The sequence below is a fragment of the Lampetra fluviatilis genome, unplaced genomic scaffold (assembly GCF_964198595.1).
Source record: "Lampetra fluviatilis unplaced genomic scaffold, kcLamFluv1.1 SCAFFOLD_1311, whole genome shotgun sequence".
Taxonomy (NCBI): Eukaryota; Metazoa; Chordata; class Hyperoartia; order Petromyzontiformes; family Petromyzontidae; genus Lampetra; species Lampetra fluviatilis.
Window position 1 is genome coordinate 1 of NW_027621658.1, and position 21380 is coordinate 21380.

Below are 21380 nucleotides of genomic sequence, written 5' to 3' on the forward strand. Positions count from 1 at the left end.
ACACTATACACTACACTACACACTACACAATACACTACACTACACACTACTACAACCTACACTATACACTACTACACTACACTACACTACACTACTACACTACACTATACACTACTACACTAACACTATACACTACTACACTATTCACTACTACACTAACACTATACACTACTACACTATACACTACTACACATACTACACTACTACACTACACTATACACTACTACACTACACTAACACTACTACACTATACACTACACTATACACTACACTATACACTACTACACTATACACTACACTATACACTATACATATACTACACTAACACTAACTACACTACTACACTATTCACTACTACACTATACACTACTACACTATACACTAACACTACACTACACACTACTACACTACACACTACTACACTACACTATACACTATACATTACTACACTACACTATACACTACTACACTATTCACTACTACACTATTCACTACTACACTATACACTACTACACTACACTACACACTACTACACTACACACTACTACACTATACACTACTACACTATACACTACTACACTACACTATACACTACTACACTACACTATACACTACTACACTATACACTACACTATACACTACACTATACACTACTACACTATACACTACACTATACACTACTACACTACACACTACACTACACTATACACTACTACACTACACTAACACTATACACTACTACACTATACACTACTACACTATACACTACTACACTACTTACACTATACACTACACACTACTACACTATACACTACTACACTATACACTACTACACTACACTATACACTACACTATGATACTACTACACTATACACTACACTATACACTACTACACTATACACTACTACACTATACACTACTACACTATACACTACTACACTATACACTACTACACTACACTATACACTACTACACTAATACACTACACTACACTATACACTACTACACTATACACTACTACACTATACACTACTACACTATACACTACTACACTACACTATACACTACTACACTAATACACTACACTACACTATACACTACTACACTATACACTACTACACGAATACACTACTACACTACACTATACACTACACTATACACTATACACTACTACACTACTACACTACACTATACACTACACTACTACACTACACTATACACTACTACACTACACTATACACTACACTATACACTACTACACTATACACTACTACACTATACACTACTACACTATACACTACACTACTACACTACACTATACACTACACTATACACTACTACACTACACTATACACTAATACACTACTACACTTCACTATACACTACTACACTATACACTACACTATACACTACTACACTACACTATACACTACACTACACACTACTACACTACTACAGTACACTACTACACTATACACTACTACACTATACACTACACTATACACTACTACACTACACTATACACTACACTATACACTACTACACTACACTATACACACCTCGGATGTGCTCTCCGCCCGACCTCGCGAGCGTGATGGCGGTGGCGGCCGCAGCGACGGCCCCTTCCTCATCGAGACGGACTCCGGCCTTGTGCCGGACGGCGGAGACGCAGAGAGACCCCTCGGCTAGACCGCTGAGGTCGGGGGGCTCCAAACAACTCCCCAAGACCTAACCACAGAGAGATGGTAGTGTAGTGTATAGTGTAGTGTAGTAGTGTATAGTGTAGTGTAGTAGTGTATAGTGTATAGTGTAGTGTAGTAGTGTATAGTGTAGTGTAGACACGGAGAGACCCCTTGGCAAGACCGCTGAGATCGGGGGCTCCAAACAGTTCCTCTAGACCTGCACACAGAGACATTATAGTGTATAATGTAGTGTAGTGGTGTAGTGTATAGTGTAGTGTATAGTGTAGTGTATAGTGTAGTGGTGTAGTGTATAGTGTAGTGTATAGTGTAGTGTAGACACGGAGAGACCCCTCGGCTAGACCGCTGAGATCGGGGGCTCCAAACAACTCCCCAAGACCTAACCACAGAGAGATGGTAGTGTAGTGTATAGTGTAGTGTAGTAGTGTATAGTGTAGTAGTGTATAGTGTAGTGTAGACACGGAGAGACCCCTCGGCAAGACCGCTGAGGTCGGGGGCTCCAAACAACTCCCCAAGACCTAACCACAGAGAGATGGTAGTGTAGTGTATAGTGTTAGTGTAGTAGTGTATAGTGTAGTAGTGTATAGTGTAGTGTAGACACGGAGAGACCCCTCGGCTAGACCGCTGAGGTCAGGTGCCCCAAACAGCTCCCCAAGACCTAACCACAGAGAGATGGTAGTGTAGTGTATAGTGTAGTGTAGTAGTGTATAGTGTAGTGTAGTAGTGTATAGTGTAGTAGTGTAGTAGTGTATAGTGTATAGTGTAGACACGGAGAGACCCCTCGGCAAGACCGCTGAGATCGGGGGCTCCAAACAGTTCCTGTAGACCTGCACACAGAGACATTATAGTGTATAATGTAGTGTAGTGGTGTAGTGTATAGTGTAGTGTATAGTGTAGTGTAGTAGTGTATAGTGTAGTGTATAGTGTAGTGTAGACACGGAGAGACCCCTCGGCTAGACCGCTGAGATCGGGGGCTCCAAACAACTCCCCCAAGACCTAACCACAGAGAGATGGTAGTGTAGTGTATAGTGTAGTGTAGTAGTGTATAGTGTAGTGTAGTAGTGTATAGTGTAGTGTATAGTGTATAGTGTAGTGTAGTAGTGTATAGTGTAGTGTAGTGGTAGTGTAGTAGTGTAGTGTAGTAGTGTATAGTGTAGTGTATAGTGTAGTGTATAGTGTAGTAGTGTATAGTGTAGTGTATAGTGTAGTGCAGTGTATAGTGTAGTGTAGTAGTGTAGTGTATAGTGTAGTGTAGTAGTGTATAGTGTAGTAGTGTATAGTGTAGTGTAGTTGTGTATAGTGTAGTAGTGTAGTGTATAGTGTAGTAGTGTATAGTGTAGTGTAGTAGTGTATAGTGTAGTGTAGTAGTGTATAGTGTAGTAGTGAATAGTGTATAGTGTAGTGTAGTAGTGTATAGTGTAGTGTAGTAGTGTATAGTGTAGTAGTGTATAGTGTAGTGTAGTAGTGTGTAGTGTAGTAGTGTATAGTGTAGTAGTGTATAGTGTAGTGTATAGTGTTGTAGTGTAGTGTAGTAGTGTATAGTGTAGTGTAGTAGTGTATAGTGTAGTGTAGTAGTGTATAGTGTAGTGTAGTAGTGCATAGTGTAGTAGTGAATAGTGTATAGTGTAGTGTAGTAGTGTATCGTATAGTGTAGTAGCAGACCATTGTTTAAATAACACTTCTTATGGAGAGGCGAATTCTTTAAACAAAGCAAATTTGTACATGGAAAACTTTGGAACCAGAGCGCTTGCCTGGAGCACATTAAATAAAACCATCCTTTTGGTTTAGATATGTGGATGACACTTTGGTGGTCTGGACACATGGTAAAGATACACTTAACGAGTTTTATAAATCATCTCAATGCACAAAACCCGGCCATTCAGTTCACCATGGAAATGGAGGTGAATCACACACTCCCGTTCCTGGATATTTTACTTGGGCACGGCCTAAATGGTCAAATAACACACTGCGTTTACAGAAAGCAAACGCACACTGATGTTCTATATTCTCAGGTTTTTTCGGTAAAGTCACGTAGGTAAAACATTAAAAGTAATCTGGCTGTGACGGTCCCACCTGATGACGGAGACTTGTGTTGCCTCCGAAACGTCGTGAATTTTATTTTTATTTTTGTTTTGCTTTATTTTACATTCATTACTTTTAATGTTTTACCTACGTGACTTTACCGAAAAAACCTGAGAATATGAATCATTGCAGTCACGAAAGCTTCAAATCTAGAATTAACGCACACTGATGCCTATCTGAATGCGAATTCGCATCATCACCCAGCTCAGAAATCCTCTCTTACCAAGACGTTCATACATCGGGCTAAAACAGTGTCAGATGGTGAAAGTCTAGTGAGAGAGATTAAACATGTTAAAGAAGCACTAAGACAGAATGGCTACAATAATGCTCAAATTAACAGGGCACTAAAAGCCAAATCACGATCGCAAAGCAACACTGCTGAAAGCGATCAGATTATTAAAACAATAAAAACGCCATTCATCTCGGGGGTAACTGACGAACTAGCCCGTGTTTTGCAAAAGCAAAACATTACAGTAAGATTTGGTACAGTACACAACATTCAACAACTATTAACGTGCACTAAAGACGAATTGCCTAAATTATCAACAGAAGGTGGATATCCGATTAATTGTGTATGTGGCAGATGCTATGTTGGACAGACGGGGCGCAACGTTAGTGTAAGACTAAAAGACTAACACCAGAGAAATATTAAACTATCGCAAACACAACTGTCGGCAGTGGCAGAACATGCTTGCCAACAGGGACACTCAATTGAGTTTGACAACGTTGAAGTGCTGTGTCAAACTAGTTACTACTGGCAAAGCCTAATTAGAGAATCGATTGAAATTGAGAGAAACAGAAATAACTTGAATCGCTCAGACAGCTACAGGCCTAGTGCGGCCTGGAAGCGTCTTATTAAATACGATGCATTACAATTCCTTATAAGGGAAACAAGCACTAACTGATTACTGATGTAGCATAATCACAATAGAACACATTCCAACTGATTACTAATCTACAACTCGCATCGTAACAATAGCCTGATTACTAATCTAGTATACAATTACAATCACTCCTTCCCCCCCCCCCCCCCACCTTGAATCTTTGCACCTGATGAGTTAATGACAGAGGTGTGGACTCGAGTCATGTGACTTGCACTCGAGTCAGACTCGAGTCATGAATTTGATGACTTGCGACTCGACTTGGACTTGCATAACAATGACTTTGTCCCACCTCTGAGATGTGGACTCGAGTCATGTGACTTGGACTCGAGTCAGACTCGAGTCATGAATTTGATGACTTGCGACTCGACTTGGACTTGCAGAACAATGACTTTGTCCCACCTCTGAGATGTGGACTCGAGTCATGTGACTCGAGTCATGAATTTGATGACTTGCGACTCGACTTGGACTTGCAGAACAATGACTTTGTCCCACCTCTGAGATGTGGACTCGAGTCATGTGACTTGGACTCGAGTCAGACTCGAGTCATGAATTTGATGACTTGCGACTCGACTTGGACTTGCAGAACAATGACTTTGTCCCACCTCTGAGATGTGGACTCGAGTCATGTGACTTGGACTCGAGTCAGACTCGAGTCATGAATTTGATGACTTGCGACTCGACTTGGACTTGCAGAACAATGACTTTGTCCCACCTCTGAGATGTGGACTCGAGTCATGTGACTTGGACTCGAGTCAGACTCGAGTCATGAATTTGATGACTTGCGACTCGACTTGGACTTGCAGAACAATGACTTTGTCCCACCTCTGAGATGTGGACTCGAGTCATGTGACTTGGACTCGAGTCAGACTCGAGTCATGAATTTGATGACTTGCGACTCGACTTGGACTTGCAGAACAATGACTTTGTCCCACCTATGAGATGTGGACTCGAGTCATGTGACTTGGACTCGAGTCAGACTCGAGTCATGAATTTGATGACTTGCGACTCGACTTGGACTTGCAGAACAATGACTTTGTCCCACCTCTGAGATGTGGACTCGAGTCATGTGACTTGGACTCGAGTCAGACTCGAGTCATGAATTTGATGACTTGCGACTCGACTTGGACTTGCATAACAATGACTTTGTCCCACCTCTGAGATGTGGACTCGAGTCATGTGACTTGGACTCGAGTCAGACTCGAGTCATGAATTTGATGACTTGCGACTCGACTTGGACTTGCAGAACAATGACTTTGTCCCACCTCTGAGATGTGGACTCGAGTCATGTGACTTGGACTCGAGTCAGACTCGAGTCATGAATTTGATGACTTGCGACTCGACTTGGACTTGCAGAACAATGACTTTGTCCCACCTCTGAGATGTGGACTCGAGTCATGTGACTTGGACTCGAGTCAGACTCGAGTCATGAATTTGATGACTTGCGACTCGACTTGGACTTGCAGAACAATGACTTTGTCCACCTCTGACTGATGTGGACTCGAGTCATGTGACTTGGACTCGAGTCAGACTCGAGTCATGAATTTGATGACTTGCGACTCGACTTGGACTTGCAGAACAATGACTTTGTCCCACCTCTGGTTAATGAGTTATTGATTTCGTCACTCTGTTGCTGATGCTCTATATTAGAACGGGAGGGGTCGGCACGGTTTGGCTCAAACCACCAAACCGCGGTTTGAACCGAACCAAATCGGTTTGGTTTGGCTCTGTTTGAACTGGTTCGGTTTGGTTTGGGGCTACGAAAACCGACTCGGTTTGGCTCGGACAGGGTGGAACCGGCTCAAACTAGTTTGGTTCAAGCCAACTCAAGAGGTTTGGTTTAGCTTAGTTTGGTTTGGTTTGGTTCAGTCGTCGCTGGTTTGGTTTGGATTGCTCAATTTGAAACCAGTTTGAGTCGGTTCAAACCGTGCCGACCCCTAGTTCACACAGCAGAGCCTCTCACCATTCTGGCGAATTGCCCGATGATGCCGGATGCAATTACCGGCGAAACGTCGTGCAACTCAAATTGTAAATGTTGTGGTTCCACGCTTCAACACACCGGTCTGGGGCTAAAGCAGTGAACTATTTGTCTTTTGTCAACGTGACACTTTTTTTTTACCGATTGGTCGTGTCGGGTGGTGGAGGGTTACGACACATTTATAAATAACGCGACGATCTAAACCCAAAAATCGTTGATTATGTAGTGTAGTAGTGTATAGTGTAGTGTAGTAGTGTATTGTATAGTGTAGTAGTGTGTAGTGTAGTGTAGTAGTGTGTAGTGTAGTAGTGTATAGTGTAGTGTAGTAGTGTATTGTATACGTGTAGTAGTGTATAGTGTAGTGTAGTAGTGTGTAGTGTAGTAGTGTATAGTGTAGTGTAGTAGTGTATTGTATAGTGTAGTAGTGTGTAGTGTAGTAGTGTATAGTGTATTGTAGTAGTGTATAGTATAAGTATAGTAGTGTATAGTGTAGTGTATAGTGTAGTGTAGTAGTATAGTGTAGTGTATATGTAGTGTATAGTGTAGTGTAGTTAGTGTAGTAGTGAATAGTGTAGTAGTGTATAGTGTAGTAGTGAATAGTGTAGTAGTGTACTAGTGTAGTAGTGAATAGTGTATAGTGTAGTAGTGTATAGTGTGTAGTAGTGTATAGTGTAGTAGTGTATAGTGTAGTAGTGTTGTATAGTGTTAGTGTATAGTGTAGTGTATAGTGTAGTGTATAGTGTAGTGTAGTAGTGTATAGTGTAGTGTAGTAGTGTATAGTGTAGTGTAGTAGTGTATAGTGTGTAGTAGTGTATAGTGTAGTAGTGTATAGTGTAGTAGTGTTGTATAGTGTTAGTGTATAGTGTAGTGTATAGTGTAGTGTATAGTGTATAGTGTAGTGTATAGTGTCGACCTAATGGAGGCCCAATACCGGTTCAGATAATCGTCACTGGTGGTGTTGGACGTGAGATGGAATCGAACCCGGATCGCCAGGTTTGTAGCGCAGCGTAGCGCTAACCACTACACCCACCACTCCCCACTCACGCGAAACCATCCACCCCACCAACCCACTCACCCACTCACCCATTCACCCACCCCACTCACTCACCCACTCACCCACCACTCACTCACCCACCCACCCACCAACTCACCCACTCACTCACCCACTCACCCACTCACCCACCCACTCACCCACCCACTCACCACCACCCCCCACTCACCCACCCCCACCACCCACCCACCCACCCACTCACCCACCCACTCCACCCACCCACTCACCAACCACCCACCCACTCACCCCACTCACCCCACCCCCACCCACCCACTAACACACCCCACCCACCCACACACTCACCCACCCCACCCACCACCCACCCACTCACCAACCCCACCCACCCCACTCACCACACCCACCCACCCCACCACTCACCCACCCACCACCCCCACCCACCCACCCACCACCCACCCACCCCACCCACCCACCCACACCACCCACTCACCCACACCCCACCCACTCAACAACCCACCCACCCCACCCAATCCACCCAACCACCCCACCCACCCACTCATCCACCCCACCACACCCACCACTCACCCACCAACCCACCCACTCACCCACCCACCCACCCACTCACCAACTCACCCCACTCACCAACTCACCCACTCACCCACCCACCCACCCCCCCCACTCCCCACCTACCCACCCACCCCACCACCCACTCACCCACCCACCACTCACCACCCCACCCACTCACCCACCCCCCACTCACCCACCCCCTCACCCAACCCACCCACCCCACCTACCCACCACCCCCACCACCCACCTACCCACTCACTCACCCACCCCACCCACCCACCACCCCACCCACTCACCCACCAACCACTCACCCACCACCCACCCACCCACCCCACCCACCACCCACCCACCCACCACCCCACCCACTCACCAACCCACCCCACCCACCCCCCACCACCACCCACCCATTCACCCACCCACCTCACCCACCCACCAACTCACCCACCCACCCACTCACACCACTCACTTACTCACCCACCAACCCACCCACCAACTCACTCACCCACCCACTCACCCACCCACTAACCCACTCACCCACCAACCAACTCACTCACCCACCCACCCACCCCACTCACCCACCCACTCACCCACCAACCCACCCACCCCACACCCACCCTCCCACACCCCACCCACCCACCCACTCACCCACCCACTCACCCACCCACTCACTCACTCACCCACCCACCAACCCACCCAACCACTCACCCACTCACCCACCTACCCACTCACCCACTCACCCCACCCACTCACCCAATCACCCACCCACTCACCCACCCACCTACCCACTCACCCACACCCACCCACCCACCCACCCACACACCACCCACCACCCCACCCACCCACCCACCCACCACCCACTCACCCACCACACCACCACTCCACTCACTCACCCACCCACTCACCCACCCACTCACCCACCAACCCACTCACTCACCCACCACCACCAAACCACCCAACCACTCACCCACTCACTCCACCCCACTCACCCACCTACCCCACTCACCCACTCACCCACCCACTCACCCATTCACCCCACTCACTCACTCACTCACTCACTCCACCACCCACCCACCCACTCACCCACCCACACCCACCCACACCCTCCTACCCACTCACCCACTCACCCACCCACTCACCCCATTCACCCACTCACTCACTCACTCACCCACCCACCCACCCACCCACTCACCACCCACTCACCCACCCACCACTCACTCACCCACCCCACCAACTCATCCACTCACTCACCCACTCACCCACCCACTCATCACTCACTCACTTACCCACTCACCCACCCACCCACCCACTCACCCACTCACCCACCAACCCACCCACCCACTCACCCACCAACCCACTCACCCACCCACCCACTCACCCACTCACTCCACCAACCACTCACTCACTCACTCACCCACCCACCCACCCACCCACACCACTCACCCACCCACCCACCCACCCCACTCACCCACCAACCCACTCACCCACCCACCCACTCACTCCACCCACTCACTCACTCACTCACCCACCCACCAACCCACCCAACCATCAACCACTCACCCACCCACCAACTCACCCACCCACTCACCCACCAACCCACTCATCCACCCACTCACCCACTCACCCACCCACTCACCCACCCACTCACCCACCCACTCACTCACTCACTCACTCACCCACCCACCAACCCACCCAACCACTCACCCACTCACTCACCCACCCACTCACCCACCTACCCACTCACCCACTCACCCACCCCACTCACCCATTCACCCACTCACTCACTCACCCACCCACCCACCCACTCACCCACCCACTCACCCACCCACTCACCCACCCACCAACTCACCCACTCACTCACCCCACTCACCCACTCACCCACCCACTCACCACTCACTCACCCACTCACCCACTCACCCCACCCACTCACCCACTCACCCACCAACCAACTCACTCACTCACCCCACCCACCAACCCACCCAACCACTCACCCACTCCACTCACCCACCCACCCACTCACCCACCAACCACCCACTCACCCACTCACCCACACCCACCCACTCACCCACACCACTCACCCACCCACTCACCCACTCCACCTCACCCACTCACCCACCCACCACCAACCCACTCACACCACTCACCCACCCACTCACCCCACATCACCCACCCACCCACTCACCCATTCACTCCACCCACCCACTCACCCACTCACCCACCCACTCACCCACCCAACAACCAACTCACTCACCCACCCACTCACCCACTCACCCACCCACTCACCCACTCACCCACCCACTCAACCCACCCACTCACACCACCCACCCACCTACCCACTCACCACACCCACCCACTCACACCACTCACCCCCCACCCACCCACCCACCCACCCACTCACCCACTCACCCACCCACCCACCCACTCACCCACCCAACAACCAACTCACTCACCCACCCACCCACTCACCCACCCACTCACCCACCCACTCACCCACCCACTCACCCACCCACCCACCTACCCACTCACCCACTCACCCACTCACCCACCCACCCACTCACCCACTCACCCACCCACCCACCCACTCACCCACCCACCCACCCACCCACCCACTCACCCACCCAACAACCAACTCACTCACCCACCCACTCACCCACTCACCCACCCACCCACTCACCCACCCAACAACCAACTCACTCACCCACCCACTCACCCACTCACCCACCCACTCACCCACCCACTCACCCACCCACCCACCTACCCACTCACCCACTCACCCACCTACCCACTCACCCACTCACCCACCCACCCACTCACCCACTCACCCACCCACCCACCCACTCACCCACCCACCCACCCACCAACTCACCCACCCAACAACCAACTCACTCACCCACCCACTCACCCACCCACCCACCCACTCACCCACCCAACAACGAACTCACTCACCCACCCACTCACCCACTCACCCACCCACCCACTCACCCACTCACCCACCCAACAACCAACTCACTCACCCACCCACCCACCCACTCACCCACTCACCCACCCACCCACCCACTCACCCACCCAACAACGAACTCACTCACCCACCCACTCACCCACTCACCCACTCACCCACTCACCCACCCACCCACCTACCCACTCACCCACCCACCCACTCACCCACTCACCCACTCACCTACCCACTCACCCACCCACCCACTCACCCACCCACCCACCCACTCACCCACTCACCCACTCACCCAACCACTCACCCATTTTGCTCAGCGCACTCTCCAAAGAGCTGTCCACCATCAGCTCCATCCTGGGCATTTGGAGGGTAACTCTTTTCTTCCTGAGTCCTCCTGCCAGCAGCCCGCTGATGAGTTCTGGTGTGAGCGAGTCCACGATCATCGTCAGGTTGGGGCTCATTTGATCGGGCAGGAACACGACCATGCTCTTGTTACCTTTGAAAGGCACCTTGAACACCTGTGGTGAGAGGGGTTTAGTTTAGTGTATAGTGTAGTAGTGTATAGTGTAGTAGTGTATAGTGTAGTAGTGTATAGTGTAGTAGTGTATAGTGTAGTTTATAGTGTAGTGTAGTAGTGTAGTTTATAGTGTAGTTTATAGTGTAGTAGTGTATAGTGTATAATGTAGTAGTGTATAGTGTAGTTTATAGTGTAGTGTAGTAGTGTATAGTGTAGTAGTGTGTAGTGTATAATGTAATAGTGTATAGTGTAGTAGTGTATAGTGTAGTGTATAGTGTAGTGTATAGTGTAGTAGTGTATAGTGTAGTGTATAGTGTAGTGTGTAGTGTAGTGTAGTAGTGTATAGTGTAATGTAGTAGTGTATAGTGTAGTAGTGTATAGTGTAGTAGTGTATAGTGTATAATGTAGTAGTGTATAGTGTAGTTTATAGTGTAGTGTAGTAGTGTATAGTGTAGTAGTGTATAGTGTATAATGTAGTAGTGTATAGTGTAGTAGTGTATAGTGTAGTGTATAGTGTAGTGTATAGTGTAGTAGTGTATAGTGTAGTGTATAGTGTAGTGTGTAGTGTAGTGTAGTAGTGTATAGTGTAATGTAGTAGTGTATAGTGTAGTAGTGTATAGTGTAGTAGTGTATAGTGTAGTGTATAGTGTAGTGTATAGTGTAGTGTATAGTGTAGTGGTGTGTAGTGTAGTGTATAGTGTAGTGGTGTGTAGTGTAGTAGTATATAGTGTAGTGTGGTAGTGTATAGTGTAGTGTAGTAGTGTAGTGTATAATGTAGTGTATAGTGCAGTAGTGTAGTTGTGTATAGTGTAGTGTAGTAGTGTATAGTTTAATGTAGAAGTGTAGTAGTGTATAATGTAGTGTCGTAGTGTAGTGTATAGTGTAGTAGTGTATAGTGTAGTAGTGTATAAAGTAGTGTATAGTGTAGTAGTGTATAAAGTAGTGTATAGTGTAGTAGTGTATAGTGTAGTGTATAGTGTAGTAGTGTATAATGTAGTGTATAGTGTAGTAGTGTATAGTGTAGTAGTATATAATGTAGTGTAGTAGTGTATAAAGTAGTATATAATGTAGTGTTGTAGTGTATAATGTAGTGTATAGTGTAGTAGTGTATAGTGTAGTGTATAGTGTAGTAGTATATAATGTAGTGTAGTAGTGTATAAAGTAGTATATAATGTAGTGTAGTAGTGTATTGTGTAGTGTATAATGTAGTGTATAATGTAGTGTAGTAGTTTATAGTGTAATGTAGTAGTGTATAGTGTAGTGTATAGTGTAGTGTAGTAGTTTATAGTGTAGTGTATAGTGTAGTGTAGTAGTTTATAGTGTAATGTAGTAGTGTATAGTGTAGTGTATAGTGTAGTGTAGTAGTTTATAGTGTAGTGTATAGTGTAGTGTATAGTGTAGTAGTGTATAGTGTAGTGTATAGGGTAGTGTATAGTGTAGTAGTGTATAGTGTAGTGTATAATGTAGTGTATAATGTAGTGTAGCAGTCACCATACACGGCAGCTCTGGGTGTCTGCCCTGCCACACAGGATAATCCCTCTGCTGCATCATAGTGTAGTGTATAGTGTAGTGTATAGTGTAGTGTATAGTGTAGTGTAGTATATAATGTAGTAGTGTAGTGTAGTAGTGTATAGTGTAGTGTAGCATTCACCATACACGGCAGCTCTGGGTGTCTGCCCTGCCACACAGGATAATCCCTCTGCTGCATCATGACCACGTGGGTGGAGTTGGTCTATAGTGTAGTAGTGTATAGTGTAGTGTAGTAGTGTATAGTGTAGTGTATAGTGTAGTAGTATATAATGTAGTGTAGTAGTGTAGCATTCACCATACACGGCAGCTCTGGGTGTCTGCCCTGCCACACAGGATAATCCCTCTGCTGCATCATAGTGTAGTGTATAGTGTAGTGTATAGTGTAGTGTAGTATATAATGTAGTAGTGTAGTGTAGTAGTGTATAGTGTAGTGTAGCATTCACCATACACGGCAGGTCTGGGTGTCTGCCCTGCCACACAGGATAATCCCTCTGCTGCATCATGGTCACGTGGGTGGAGTTGGTCTCGTCCAGGTAGAAGCGCCGAAGTTGAGTGGAACCTGCGTCGAATTTCACCTCCCACTCGCCTGACGTCACGTGGGTGGGGGAGGGGGGGGGGGGTCACGTGGTGAGCGGGTCTACGCGATTAGTGGGAGGAGCTAGCGGATGAGTAGTGTATAGTGTAGTGTGTAGTGTATAGTGTAGTGTAGTGTATAGTGTAGTGTTGTAGTGTAGTAGTGTATAGTGTAGTGTAGTAGTGTATAGTGTAGTGTGTAGTGTAGTGTATAGTGTAGTGTATAGTGTAGTGTATAGTGTAGTAGTGTATAGTGTAATAGTGTAGTGTAGTGTATAGTGTAGTAGTGTAGTGTAGTGTATAGTGTAGTAGTGTAGTGTAGTAGTGTATAGTGTAGTGCAGTAGTGTATAGTGTAGTGTAGTAGTGTATAGTGTAGTAGTGTATAGTGTAGTGTAGTAGTAGTGTAGTAGTTTGTAGTGTAGTGTATAGTGTAGTGTAGTAGTGTATAGTGTAGTGTATAGTATAGTGTAGTGTGTAGTGTAGTAGTGTATAGTGTAGTGTATAGTAGTGTATAGTAGTGTAGTGTATAGTGTATAGTGTAGTAGTGTATAGTGTAGTGCATAGTGTAGTTTATAGTGTAGTGTATAGTGTAGTGTATAGTGTAGTTTATAGTGTAGTAGTGTATAGTGTATAATGTAGTAGTGTATAGTGTAGTTTATAGTGTATAGTGTAGTGTATAGGGTAGTGTAGTAGTGTAGTAGTGTATAGTGTAGTAGTGTATAGTGTAGTGTATAGGGTAGTGTAGTAGTGTAGTGTATAGGGTAGTTTATAGTGTAGTTTATAGTGTAGTAGTGTATAGTGTAGTGTGCAGTGTAGTATATAATGAAGTGTATAGTGTTGTAGTGTGTTGTGTAATATATAGTGTAGTGTATAGTGTAGTGTATAGTGTAGTGTATAGTGTAGTGTATAGTAGTGTAGTGTATAGTGTAGTAGTGTATAGTGTAGTGTATAGTGTAGTTTATAGTGTAGTGTATAGTAGTGTAGTGTATAGTGTAGTAGTTTATAATGTAGTGTATAGTGTAGTTTATAGTGTACTGTATTGTGTAGTAGTAGTGTATAGTGCAGTGTAGTAGTGTATAGTGTAGTAGTGTATAATGTAGTGTATAGTGTAGTGTATATAGTAGTATATAACGTAGTGTATAGTGTATAATGTAGTGTATAGTGTATAATGTAGTGTATAGTGTAGTATATAATGTAGTGTATAGTATATATAGTAGTATATAACATAGTGTATAATGTAGTGTATAATGTAGTGTAGTGTATAATGTAGTATAATGTAGTAGTAGTAGTGTAGTGTATAGTGTAGTGTATAGTATGTATAGTAGTATATAATGTAGTGTAGTGTATAGTGTAGTGTATAGCAGAGGTGGGACAAAGTCATTGTTATGCAAGTCCAAGTCGAGTCGCAAGTCATCAAATTCATGACTCGAGTCTGACTCGAGTCCAAGTCACATGACTCGAGTCCACATCTCTGGTGTATAGTGTAGTAGTGTATAGTGTAGTGTATAGTGTATAGTAGTATATATAGTAGTATATAGTGTAGTGTATAGTGTAGTGTATAGTGTAGTGTATAGTGTATAGTATAAAGTAGTATATAACGTAGTGTATAACACATCGTCGTTGTGTCACCTCTGTAGAAGATGGCGCACACCAACACGAGCCGAGTTTCCTCCGGCAGATCTTCCAGAAGGTTCTTGACGAGACCTTCCGTCTGCTTTATAGTGTAGTGTATAGTGTAGTGTATAGTGTAGTGTATAGTGTAGTGTATAGTGTAGTGTATAGTGCAGTGTATAGTGTAGTGTATAGTGTAGTGTATAGTGTAGTGTATAGTGTAGTGTATAGTGCAGTGTATAGTGTAGTGTATAGTGTAGTGTATAGTGTAGTGTATAGTGTATAGTGTAGTGTAGTGTATAATGTAGTGTATAGTGTATATAGTAATAAATAACGTAGTGTATAATGTAGTGTATAAAGTAGTAAATAACGTAGCGTAGTGTATAATGTAGTATAATGTAGTAGTAGTGTAGTATATAATATAACACATCGTCGTTGTGCCACATGTCCCCGCACCTTTGTAGAAGATGGCGCACACCAACACGAGCCGAGTTTCCTCCGGCAGATCTTCCAGAAGGTTCTTGACGAGACCTTCCGTCTGCTATATAGTGTAGTGTATAGTGTAGTGTATAGTGTAGTGTATAGTGTAGTGTATAGTGTAGTGTATAGTGTAGTGTATAGTGTAGTGTATAGTGTAGTGTATAGTGTAGTGTATAGTGTAGTGTATAGTGTAGTGTATAGTGTATAGTGTAGTGTATAGTGTAGTGTATAGTGTATAATGTAGTGTATAGTGTAGTGTATAGTGTAGTGTATAGTGTATAGTGTAGTGTATAGTGTAGTGTATAGTGTAGTGTATAGTGTATAGTGTAGTGTATAGTGTAGTGTATAGTGTAGTGTATAGTGTAGTGTATAGTGTAGTGTATAGTGTAGTGTATAGTGTAGTGTATAGTGTATAGTGTAGTGTATAATGTAGTGTATAGTGTATATAGTAGTAAATAACGTAGTGTATAATGTAGTGTATAAAGTAGTAAATAACGTAGCGTAGTGTATAATGTAGTATAATGTAGTAGTAGTGTAGTATATAATATAACACATAGTCGTTGTGCCACATGTCCCCGCACCTTTGTAGAAGATGGCGCTCACCAACACAAGCCGAGTTTCCTCCGGCAGATCTTCCAGAAGGTTCTTGACGAGGCCTTCCGTCCGCCTCTCCACCCACGCGTTGATCATCTTCACGTCTTCGCTGGAAGGGCCAAGAAGTCCCTGAGGACTGGCCCCGTAGTTGGTCTCAACCTTGTCCACGAAGGTTTTCTTCAAGGTCACGCCTGCAGTTTCAAATGGCAGGTCAAAGGTTCCCCCCGCCGTGTCACCTCTGTACACTACACTATACACTACTACACTACTACACTACAATATACACTACAATATACACTACACTATACACTATACTATACACTATACTATACACTACACTATACACTACACTATAGACTACACTATACACTATACACTACTACACTATACACAACTACACTATACACAACTACACTATACACTACTACACTATACACTACACTATACACTACACTATACACTATACTATACACTATACTATACACTACACTATACACTACAATATACGCTACACTATACACTACACTATACACTACACTATACACTACACTATACACTACTACACTACACTATACACTACACTATACACTACACTATACACTATACACTACACTATACACTACACTATACACTACACTATACACTACACTTCTGGGTGAGTGGTGATGGTGGTGGGTGGGTGGTGATGGTGATGGTGGTGATGGTAGTGGCTAGGTGATGGTGGTGATGGTAGTGGCTAGGTGGTGGTGATGGTGATGGTGGTGATAGTAGTGGCTAGGTGATGGTGGTGATGGTAGTGGCTAGGTGATGGTAGTGGCTAGGTGATGGTAGTGATGGTAGTGGCTAGGTGATGGTGATGGTGGTGATGGTGGTGGCTGTGAATCTGCTCACGACCTCTTGCCGTGAAGATCCTGGCCGCCAGCTTCGTGTCTCCGCGTGTCTCCAGGCTCCGCAGGAGGCGGTGATGGTGATGATGGTGATGGTAGTGATGGTGATGGTAGTGATGGTGGTGATGGTAGTGGCTAGGTGATGGTGATGGTAGTGATGGTGGTGATGGTAGTGGCTAGGTGATGGTGGTGATGGTAGTGGCTGGGTGGGTGGGTTGGTGGTGGTGATGGTGGGTGGGTTGGTGGTGATGATAGTAGTGATAGTAGTGGGTGATGGTAGTGGCTGGGTGATGGTGATGGTGGTGATGGTAGTGGCTAGGTGATGGTGGTGATGGTAGTGGCTAGGTGATGGTGATGCTAGTGATGGTGGTGATGGTAGTGGCTAGGTGATGGTGGTGATGGTAGTGGCTAGGTGATGGTGATGCTAGTGATGGTGGTGATAGTAGTGGCTAGGTGATGGTGGTGATGGTAGTGGCTAGGTGATGGTGATGCTAGTGATGGTGGTGATGGTAGTGGCTAGGTGATGGTGGTGATGGTGATGGTGGTGATAGTAGTGGCTAGGTGATGGTGGTGATGGTAGTGGCTAGGTGATGGTGATGCTGGTGATGGTAGTGATGGTAGTGGCTAGGTGATGGTGATGGTGGTGATGGTGGTGGCTGTGAATCTGCTCACGACCTCTGCCTGTGAAGATCCTGGCCGCCAGCTTCGTGTCTCCGCGTGTCTCCAGGCTCCGCAGGAGGCGTCCGAGCGCCGAGTGTGGCTCAGAGGCTCCGAGTCGCGTCAAGCGCAACACGCGGGACAGCGTCTCACTCGTGGTGGAGCCGGCACCTGGGACACACACACAGACACACACAGACACACAGACACACACAGACACACAGACACACACACACACACAGAGACACACACACAGAGACACACTCACCCACTCACCCACCCACTCACCCACCCACTCACCAACTCACTCACTCACTCACCCACTCACCCACCCACTCACTCACTCACCCACCCACTCACTCACTCACCCACCGACCCACCCACCCACCCACTCACTCACTCACCCACTCACTCACTCACCCACTCACTCACTCACCCACCTACTCACAAACTCACTCACTCACTCACCCACTCACTCACCTACTCACCCACTCACCCACTCACTCACCCACTCACCCACTCACCCACCCACTCACTCACTCACCCACCCTCTCACCCACCCACTGATCCACTCACTCACCCACTCACCCACTCACCCACCCACTCACTCACCCACCCACCCACTCACCCACTCACCCACCCACTCACTCACTCACTCACCCACCCTCTCACCCACCCACTGACCCACTCACTCACCCACTCACTCACCCACTCACCCACTCACCCACTCACTCACTCACCCACCCACCCACTCACCCACCCACTCACTCACTCACTCACCCACTCACCCACTCACCCACCCACCCACTCACTCACCCACTCACCCACTCACCCACTAACTCACTCACCCACTCACTCACACACCCACCCACCCACTCACCCACCCACCCACCCACCCACCCACTCACTCACCCACCCACTCACCCACCCACCCACTCACCCACCCACCCACCCACCCACTCACCCACCCACCCACCCACTCACCCACCCACCCACCCACCCACTCACTCACCCACTCACCCACTCACCCACCCACTCACCCACTAACTAACTCACCCACTCACTCAGACACCCACCCACTCACCCACCCACTCACTCACCCACTCACTCACCCACTCACTCACCCACTCACCCACCCACTCACTCACTCACCCACCCACCCACCCACCCACCACTCACTCACTCACTCACCCACCCACCCACTCACCCACTCACCCACCCACCCACTCACCCACTCACCCACCCACCCACTCACTCACTCACTCACCCACCCTCTCACCCACCCACTGACCCACTCACTCACCCACTCACCCACCCACTCACCCACTCACCCACTCACCCACCCACTCACCCACTCACTCACTCACCCACCCACCCACCCACCCACTCACTCACTCACCCACTCACCCACCCACCCACTCACTCACCCACTCACCCACCCACACACCCACTAACTCACTCACCCACTCACTCACTCACACACCCACCCACTCACCCACCCACCCCACTCACTCACCCACTCACTCACCCACCCACTCACCCCACCCACCCACTCACCCACCCACCCACTCACTCACCCACTCACCCACTCACCCACCCACTCACCCACTAACTAACTCACCCACTCACTCACTCACTCAGACACCCACCCACTCACCCACCCACTCACTCACCCACTCACTCACCCACCCACTCACCCACTCACCCACCCACTCACTCACTCACCCACCCACCCACCCACCCACCCACCCACCCACTCACTCACTCACTCATCCACTCACTCACTCACTCACCCACCCACTCACCCACTCACTCACTCACTCACCCACCCACACACTCACCCACACACTCACTCACTCACTCACCCACTCACTCACCCACCCACCCACTCACTCACTCACTCACACACTCACTCACTCACTCACCCACTCACTCACCCACCCACTCACCCACCCACTCACTCACCCACCCATTGACTCACTCACTCACTCACCCACCCACTCACCCACCCACTCACCCACTCACCCACCCACCCACTTACTCACTCACCCACCCACTCACCCACCCACTCACCCACTCACTCACTCACCCACCCACCCACTCACTCACTCACCCACTCATTCACCCACTCACTCACCCACTCACCCACCCACCCACCCATTCACTCACCCACTCACTCACCCACTCACTCACCCACCCACTCACCCACCCACTCACTCACCCACTCACCCACCCACTCACCCACTCACCCACCCACCCACCCACTCACCCACTCACCCACCCACTCACCCACTCACCCACCCACCCACTCACCCACCCACCCACCCACTCACCCACCCACTCACCCACTCACTCACTCACCCACCCACTCACTCACTCACCCACCCACCCACTCACCCACCCACTCACTCACCCACCCACCCACCCACTCACTCACCCACCCACTCACCCACCCACCCACCCACTCACCCACCCACCCACTCACTCACCCACTCACCCACTCACCCACCCACTCACCCACTAACTAACTCACCCACTCACTCACTCAGACACCCACCCACTCACCCACCCACTCACTCACCCACTCACTCACCCACCCACTCACCCACTCACCCACCCACTCACTCACTCACCCACCCACCCACCCACCCACCCACTCACTCACTCACTCACTCATCCACTCACTCACTCACCCACCCACTCACCCACTCACTCACTCACTCACCCACCCACACACTCACCCACACACTCACTCACTCACTCACCCACTCACTCACCCACCCACTCACTCACTCACTCACTCACTCACCCACCCATTCACTCACTCACTCACTCACTCACTCACCCACCCACTCACCCACCCACTCACCCACTCACCCACCCACCCACCCACTTACTCACTCACTCACCCACTCACTCACTCACCCACCCACCCACCAACTCACTCACTCACCCACTCATTCACCCACTCACTCACCCACTCACCCACCCACCCACCCATTCACTCACCCACTCACTCACCCACTCACTCACCCACCCACTCACCCACCCACTCACTCACCCACTCACCCACCCACTCACCCACTCACCCACCCACCCACCCACTCACCCACTCACTCACCCACTCACCCACCCACCCACTCACCCACCCACCCACTCACCACCACTCACTCACTCACCCACCCACTCACTCACTCACTCACCCACCCACCCACTCACCCACCCACTCACTCACTCACCCACCCACCCACCCACCCACTCACTCACCCACCCACTCGACCCACCCACCCACTCACTCACCCACTCACCCACCCACTCACCCACTCACCCACCCACTCACCCACTCACCCACCCACCCACTCACCC

General features: G+C 48.2%; 1 protein-coding gene across 1 annotated transcript; it reads right to left on the reverse strand.

Moving 5' to 3' along the window:
- Positions 1–1559: 1559 nt before the first annotated feature.
- On the reverse strand, positions 1560–18185 carry LOC144955540 (alpha-2-antiplasmin-like; the record flags this gene model as incomplete). The annotated part of the gene is made up of 8 exons (XM_078885729.1): positions 1560–1685; positions 1811–1852; positions 2471–2527; positions 11469–11682; positions 13173–13319; positions 13418–13797; positions 16458–16661; positions 18033–18185. Coding segments are annotated over 8 exons (1323 nt in total), but the record flags the coding sequence as incomplete, so codon positions are not given.
- Between the last annotated feature and the right edge of the window lie 3195 nt (positions 18186–21380).